We start from the raw sequence: 8,511 nt of genomic DNA on the forward strand, positions 1-8,511 counted from the left end.
GCATCCTTCGAAATTTTGAAGTGATGATGCTTTCCCATATTGTAGTGGCAATTTTTTCTTCCAATGCATTACCTTAGAACGTTCCCACTCATTGGTGATCTAAAAGCTATCTCTGATCCTTCCTTACCCAGTCGCCCATTTATTTCCTTAGCTGGCGTTGTTTCTCCAAAATCCACCATGGTTGACTTCCCTATCTCAGGTGAAGAAACGGCACTTGTCGGGATCATGTTCGGTCCCCATAAGCTTCTTCTACGAGAGGAAGAGGCCACACAATTAGTAAGAATTGTATCTGATCCTTCTCCATTCTGCATCATTGGCACGATAGGTTGTGCCTGGTCCACCAAAATCCAACATGGTTGACTTCCCTATCTCAGGTGAAGAAACGCCACTTGTCGGGATCATGTTCGGTCCCCATAAGCTTCTTCTACGAGTGGAAGAGGCCACACAATTAGTAAGAATTGTATCTGATCCTTCTCCATTCTGCATCATTGGCACGATAGGTTGTGCCTGGTCCACCAAAATCCAACATGGTTGACTTCCCTATCTCAGGTGAAGAAACGCCACTTGTCGGGATCATGTTCGGTCCCCATAAGCTTCTTCTACGAGTGGAAGAGGCCACACAATTAGTAAGAATTGTATCTGATCCTTCTCCATTCTGCATCATTGGCACGATAGGTTGTGCCTGGTCCACCAAAATCCAACATGGTTGACTTCCCTATCTCAGGTGAAGAAACGCCACTTGTCGGGATCATGTTCGGTCCCCATAAGCTTCTTCTACGAGTGGAAGAGGCCATACAATTAGTAAGAATTGTATCTGATCCTTCTCCATTCTGCATCATTGGCACGATAGGTTGTGGCTGATCCAGCAATGGGACTCTTCCAGGCAGTGGCCTTGAACCCTTGACAATAAGAACATGCAATCCCAGCTCTAAACTATTACCTTGAACCCTTGACAATAAGAACAGGCAATCCCAGCTCTAAACTATCTACATACATGAACTGCCCAAGCTGCATCTTGTTGCTGAGGACAAGGTCATTTTGTTCAAATGTTAGGCTAGCATAGATAAAACAGGAAAAATCAGATCCTTTTCATCAAGGTCTATTGGCGCGATGTCGGTCACTTGCAAGAGTGCACTCCGATGCTCCCTGATCGGTTTGGTGGCACCCGCATTCATGCCATCAAGGAGCTTCAGTAGAGTTCTTGGAGCCATTGTCGACATCTTATCTTTAAAGCGGGGGAAAAGTAACGAAGCAAAATGCCAATGTACAAATTGTAAGAATTGGCCGCATTATATATGTATCGATATATATATTGACCGTAAGGGAGGCGAATAGCCACCCAAGACTTCATTGAAAAGAATAGATATTTACAGAGTAGGAGTATTACAAGATGAGTGTCAAAATAAGTAGAATATTAGCAGAGTGTGATAGAAGGTCATGTAACAAAACTTCTAACCAAAAAAGGTGGCCTCATTATAAATCAAAATCCGTAATAACCATCAGCATACAATAGCAAATACTCACAATTTAGCTGCAACAGTGAAAATCTTCTCTATATTCCTATAAATTCTTCATTAAACATAAGTCATCATGAAATACCACTGTAAAAAAGCAAATGGTTCTATAAATTCTTTGTGAGAGAGAGTATTCAGAAAACTACATGCAGTGTAGAGTAATGAAAACTATGAAGAAATCCAACTCCAAGTCTGTAGAATAGGAAACAATTGGTTGTACTTATCGTAAATTAAGACCTATCAAGAACTTTAATCAAACAGGTGATGGTAATACTGCTTTAACCCAAAAAAAATACAATTCTTTAAACACCTATCAAGAATTAACCTTAAATTACCTTCGGGTTACCACAACCAACAAGAAAACAGAATTCAGTAGAATCATCGAAAAAATGATGGCCGCTCTTGTTTTCATTCATGTAAGAAAAAAGTCCACATGATTATAAAACCGAGTGATTAAATTATAGAAAACGGAAACCATAAAACTCTCATCTTTACCTGAAAAACAGAAAGATTCTCCTATACTTGATCCAAGAATAGGTAAACTGAAATCGGAAAATTCACAAACGAGGCCTTGTGATGCTTCCCCTGATCTATTCCAAGATGAACTAGAGATCAAGAAGAAGGCCAAAAAAAAGAACATAATTAAACATGACCCAGAATAGTGTCATATAAGGCCTCAGAAGATTTGAATTTGTCGAAAACTTGGGCATGAGAAAAGATTAACAAGAGCACGAGGTGGGGAAGGGAATGACGAAAGAGAGAACCAGTGGAGTTTTTCCGAGGGACTCTGAGCCAGTCGGAACCGTCGTATTTTCTTGGTTCCTCTCTGTGATACTTGGAATGGAAGAGGCAATGACCAAAAGACCCTAATGCCTTTCGAGTTCTAGTAATGAGGTAGAGGGGTATTTGTGTCCAAGGGGAAGGATTCTTTGTTTCTTTTTTATGTTAATAAAGTTTGTTAGCATAAGATAATGCAGTAAAATAATTAATGTCACACTTCATTGTGAGGGCCAAGAATCAGAGAATTCAGGAGACTTGGGCAATGTTCTATCTTGATTTGATGGTTAGGACATCATTAGATGGGTGACCAGTTCATCAATCTCAGTAACAAGGGAACCTATATTCTATTTTTCAATATTGTGTGGATTAACTTTTTATTCTTTTCAAGGAAATGATTAAGATCATGAATAATGTGGTTTAGTATCATGTAAAGGATGCTTGGTTTGTAATTAAACTTTATTGTGGCCCTCCACAAGAATGATGGCTATTAGTGTAAAATGCAAGGAAGCACTCCTTCCCCAGTTTTCTATGCTGCTGAAAGACAAAGGGATGTCATCAGAATATTAAGGGCTTATTGCGATTGAATTCATGCTAAAAATATGTTAGGTCTTCTTTCTCCCTCTTTATTGCAGGCTTGGGATGTATGAAGCCTTGAGGTCAAAATAGCTAGTTTTAGGGTGGTTCATGAGACTTGGTATCCACACCATAACAGTGAACATTTGTGTCCTAATAAATACCTCTTAAGTTTAAAGTACTATCCACGTTGGCCCATTTTAGACTTATCAATTTTCTTCCTCACCAATTCATCTAAATTAAAGTACTCATATGGTGGCCCACTTTTGGTGTTTATCTCATGAACAGATGTCCAGAAACACTCTGGTTTGTTATTGAGAAAATCAGCAAACCATATTCCAAGCGCACAATTCATGTGTCATCCAATCAGTATGGCTTCTTGTTTAGGGTTTGGGTTGTATCTTTCGTACAAAAGAATAATCCATCTTCTTTCGCAACATCAACCATTGAATCATGCAATGATTATCTTGAGATCTATGTGAGCAGATGGAAGAGAATATTTGAGTGCTTTGATATTTGTGCGAGGTGTGATCCAATGGTTGACATTGTCAAAAAAGATCAATCATCCTTTCGTGCAAAAGATATAAACCAAGCCCTTTTGCTTATTCTTATAGACAAGGGGCATCACTTGTTTCAGAGTAGCTGTAGAGAATCATGGAGGGATGTGGAGTTGGCCATCTTTATTCTTATATCACCTACCTCTTTATTATCGGCATTTTACCGGTTGTTTATAGCTAGTTTGGTATGTGTCCTTTTTCATATTAAATTGGCAGTCTTTTCAAGTCCATATATAGCAATTACTTTTTCTTTCCACACGAAAGACAACTTTACGTGCGGGGTCGGGGTTGTATCTTTCACATGGAAGGAAGATTCATCTTCTTTCGTGTGAATCTACCATTAAATCAACCACTCATCACACTAAGATCTGTGCAGGTAGATAATGAAAGAGTTGGAAGCATTTTTGAGCTTCGTGCAGTCGGTGATCCAACAGTAAATTTATGCGAAAGAAGATGAATCCCTCTTTCATACGAAAAATACGACCCGCACCTAGACTGGGATTTTGCTGAACTGCTCAAGGTGGCAGGGAACTGGCTATTAATCCAAGCACACCTGCATCTATTCTTCTTAATTTTGACTTGTCCATTTTTTTCCTGTTTTTAGAAAAAAAAACCATTCTCGAACTTTAAGGATTCCAGCTTTTAATAACCCCTTACCGTCATATAATCTGCAAAAAGATCTACCAAGATTAATCTGATATTATATAAAACTTCCATACAACAATTTCTTTTTAAGGTTACAACGCTCAAAAGGCACAAACAACATGGAGGACGTACATTAGCAAAAAAAAAAGAGGCACAAACAACAAAGAGGACGTACATTGACTCATACCGTGTAAGGCTCCACATATTTTCTCCCTTTTATTTTCAGTAGTTCCCCAACGAACGAACAAGTATGGTGACAGTACCTTATGTGTTAGTTCTTAATCAGAAGATGCTTACAAAACTAATTGCTTCAATCTCTCGCGTACCCTTGGGGCTTCAAAACCAATTCTAGAGGAAATGGCCTGCAGATATGAAGTAATCCAATCTTGTAAGTTAAAATAGTGAAGTGACCATTAGTTAATGCATTAGAAGTTCATTCACCCTTCTTTCAAACTTAAAGTTTGTACACCTTAGTTGAGGTGATTACACTTAGTTTGATCAAGGGACATGCTAAGAAGAAGCACAGTCCCTAAAGTAAGTTGCTGAATGTGCTTCCACCTGCTTCAGTTATATATATATATACTCGTACATAGTATATTGTGAAATGAAGCAAGCCAATCTTTTGTCAACCGTTTCTTTTCCCTAACATCTGCTATCAGTCAAATTCACATAACTAAACTATCCAAATTATAGATAGCAAAGCATGAGCCTGATTATAGGTAGAAGCTTAATTAGAACTTTGGATATCCCGGTCTGCTCTTCAAAGATCAAACTGGAGCACCAAACTAGCAAGAAAAACAATATTAGATGCTCCAGTTTGCGAAGTCAGCACCACAGTTGATCCCAAAGATGAAGTTCTAAAGTTACGATTGATGTGTTATATTTTGGCTTGCTAGAATCTTTGTATTAATTCTTAAGTCTCAAGGTGTGTCTCGAGGTTCATCGATCTTCGTTTTTCTTTAAAAAAGAAAAAAAATGAAAGGTCTAAACTGAAATTTGTTTCATCCATGTCTGCATGATACCACCAGTAAGGGAATTGGTGATTACTTGAGAATGGATGGAGCAGAAGATCTTGTCGCCCACAATGGAGAAGCTGGCGTTAATGGCTTCGGCTCCTTCTTCCTCAAGGACACTAAGAACGTCATGGAAAATGAATCCCTTGCTCAGCCCACTGACTATAAACACCTCTAAGCTGGAATCCGAGTGTCTTACTTCAATCACCGGCAATCTAAAGCTACTCAAGACCCTGCCAGTGGTAGTATCAAGTCTTTGAGAGCTCAGTGCCATTTCCTTCTCCTTCTTCAATCTTTCAATCCTTTCCCTCAGCTTCTTTATGTAAGATGTTGCTTGGTCCAACTGATCTTCTTGTGTCAATGTATCCTGAAATATTTAGCAAACAGAACGAAAAGATTCAGAAGTTATAGTACTACATTTTGTAAGTTACTAGTGGCAGGTTGAGACGAGCATATTCTCCACCACAGCTAGCTAGTTGAGAATATTTGGAAATATAACTCTTCTTAGAAAAAACTAAAATTTCTTATGTAAATGGAAATTAAGCTGAGTTTCCTTTGTCCACTAACTATACCCTCGGGTGGTTCTTGCATCCCTTACGCTCAAAACGGGAAAAAAAAAATATATAACCTCAAAAAGGAAAAGAAAATACAAAACGCCTCCGGGCTCAAATCATGCATGCTTCGGCCAAAAGGTGCATGCCAACTTTATTTCTTTTAAGTGAGAAAAAAAAGGCTTATCAATTGTCGGTAATGACTTAAAAATGCTTTCAAACTTAAGCTATATTTTGATGCTTAAAGCAAATCTCTGAAAGATGTGACAAGACCACCAGAGACTCACGTAAACCTTTCACTGGGACAAACAGGAAGAGCCGGGTTTTTGGAAGGAAACCTTTTCCGAGGAAACAAAACATTAACGTTTTATTTCAAACTATTCTCTTCAGAAAGGTAGTCCTACCATTTTCCTTTGTGATATATAAAGAAAGACTGAGTGCAACTATAGAGCACATATAAGGCAGAATTGACCACACAAAAATCCTTGCCTTGCGGTGCGGAAGATATGTGGTCTTGTAAGCAGGCAAATTAAACAATCGTATATAGATAAGGAAAAATAATTTCATATCAGACAGGTTAAAAATTTTTGTAGTACTCATATATTTTTCGGCCCATCCATCTAAACGTCTTAAGATAGGTTATTATCATGGTATAAAAGTCCACAATCATTTTTGCCTACCGAAATCTCCATACTCCTATGTATTAATCATGATAAATTATCCGTAGAAATTGATATACTACTCATTAATTTGTGATGACCCAGTCAACCACAAAATCCACTAGTCAGATATCTCCATTAAATCATACTCAACCATAAAAAATAAATATCAGCATCTATCACAAGATATGACCATTGCACCGACATTTTGTGTGTGTGTGTGTGTGTGGTCAAAAATGTGCTCACCTTGTGACTGCTTCTATCTAGATTATTACCTACACAGATGGAGATTAGGAGAGTGGATCTATTGGGAAAAAAAAAGATGCGGAATTATAAATCCCATGGAAATAAATGCACCCTGTTGATCCATCACGACCATGGGGCGTGGGTGGGGGTGGTGTTTCCCTTCTCTCTCTCTCTCTCTCTCTCTCTCTCTCCTGGTAAATGGGATGCTGGGGTTCGGCAATGTGCGGGTGACAAAGGGCTCAGAAAAAAAAAAAGGACTGCGTGGTTGCAGAGCGCTCTCTTTTTTAGGAAAAGATGGGTTGACACTTGACAGAGGGCTAAAAAAATTAAAACGAAAAATAAAAGAGAATACTGTAATCAGAGATGAGGAGAATATGGCCACTTTTCATCTGTTGAAATGGGAAAAGTTAACAATAGATTGGGAAGGCCAAGAAGTTTGGAAGCTCGGAATGAACTCCGTGGTTGTAGAAAACACAAGATCCTAGCGATCTGAGCTTTCCGCGATATAGTTTTTTTGTCTCTCAGCTTAGCACCCAGCGCTGGAATAATATAAGACTCATGATGACATCCCAACCTTCCTTAAAGTTCTCGGAAGTGAGAATATAAAATTATATAAAATAAATGCTCGCACAGTCAAAAGCCTTGACTACGATCTTTGATTCCCAACATACGTTGGGAAACGGAAATAAAGACTCAGCAAGTCGCCAAGACACATGACCCTGATTATTTCTACCATCAGACGGAGGAACGCAAGAACATCACATCCCAGCCTTTACAAATTTAGGCTCTTTATATAACAAAGCTTGAGAAATGGGGTTAACTCCAAAGTGGAGATAAAGATTAAACGCAGTCACGCAACATGGTGTAACACAGCAAACCTTTGAGATGGTGTACTGGTCTTTTGGTACGAGAGAAGAGAGCTTGAAGCATAGGCTCTTCATGTACAGTCTCCTGTTCTTCTCCACTGTCTTCCTCTCCAGTTTGGTTGCCCCACCACAAGTCTTCATCTCTCTCTCTCTCTCTCTCTAGCTAGCGACAGCTACTTGAAGGAAGAAGGGAAGAAGGGAAGAAGGGAAGAAAGGAGAGGCCACCGGTGAGCTTTCCAAGGGTCAGAAAGGCTTTACACCGCCCGAAAGAACTCAAGGAGCAGAGAACGGTGGGAAGTGCTGCTGCGTGGTAGCCTCCTCATGTATATACACACAAGGCGAGCACGGGAGCACCACGCCATGGTGATAACCAATTCGTGTGGGCCCCAACAGCTCTCTCTCCATTGGTCACAGTTCCGCGTGTGGCGTATGAGAAGCCGTGGCCCAGAACCCGTGGACCGTGCTGGTCGGAGACACGCTGCAACCGATCATAGCACAATCCGATTTTTATTTTATTTTATCCTGCCTATTTTATATTATCTTATCTTATGCTGTCTAGAATAAAAGGGCGGCTGACGTATGTGCATGATGGGATCAAGAATCGTTCTGCAAGCTGCCATTTGGTTGAACTGGCTAAGTGGTGGTCCAATTTGATTGGGACTTGACAAGCAATCATAGTACCCAACAATCACAGATTTTTTAGGTTGTTACCCACAAAAATAAAAAAAAAAATCAAAGTGTTATAGGTTCATTTTCTAAATAATGTTTTTTTAAAAAAAATGGACCTTAGAATCTCTGTTTCTTACAAAATTGTAATTTGATATGGCAACCGTTATAAATCATTGGATTGTCATAATTTAAGATTTTTTTGCCAAGTTCCTATTGTCAGCTGCTATTTATCTTGTAATACATGATTAACTTATAGGAATTTATTCGCTCGTAAAGTAATTGAGCTAAAAAAAAAGGTAGCATAGCTCGCAATTAATGGACTAATTGACTCATTTCCACTTTTCTCAAAGAAGAAGTTGTTATTGAGATAAATAATAATAATAATAATAATAATAATAATAATAATATTTTGTCTGCACTTTAAATACCCACTTCGCA

General features: G+C 38.9%; 1 protein-coding gene and 1 long non-coding RNA gene across 2 annotated transcripts; one reads left to right on the top strand and one right to left on the bottom strand.

Moving 5' to 3' along the window:
• The first annotated feature begins 600 nt into the window (after nucleotides 1-600).
• LOC120110506 lies at nucleotides 601-1,892 on the top strand. Its single transcript, XR_005511544.1, has 2 exons — nucleotides 601-675; nucleotides 851-1,892. It is a non-coding gene; the product is annotated as an uncharacterized LOC120110506 (long non-coding RNA).
• A 2,211-nt stretch (nucleotides 1,893-4,103) lies between these two features.
• LOC113463305 (transcription factor bHLH162-like) lies at nucleotides 4,104-7,704 on the bottom strand. The gene is made up of 3 exons (XM_039125634.1): nucleotides 7,417-7,704; nucleotides 5,117-5,449; nucleotides 4,104-4,431 (listed from the first exon to the last, which is right to left on the bottom strand). The coding sequence occupies exons 1-3, from the start codon at nucleotides 7,543-7,545 to the stop codon at nucleotides 4,363-4,365; spliced, it is 531 nt and encodes a 176-aa protein (XP_038981562.1). The 5' UTR covers nucleotides 7,546-7,704; the 3' UTR covers nucleotides 4,104-4,362.
• Between the last annotated feature and the right edge of the window lie 807 nt (nucleotides 7,705-8,511).

This window comes from Phoenix dactylifera, chromosome 4 (genome assembly GCF_009389715.1).
Source record: "Phoenix dactylifera cultivar Barhee BC4 chromosome 4, palm_55x_up_171113_PBpolish2nd_filt_p, whole genome shotgun sequence".
NCBI classification, from domain to species: domain Eukaryota; kingdom Viridiplantae; phylum Streptophyta; class Magnoliopsida; order Arecales; family Arecaceae; genus Phoenix; species Phoenix dactylifera.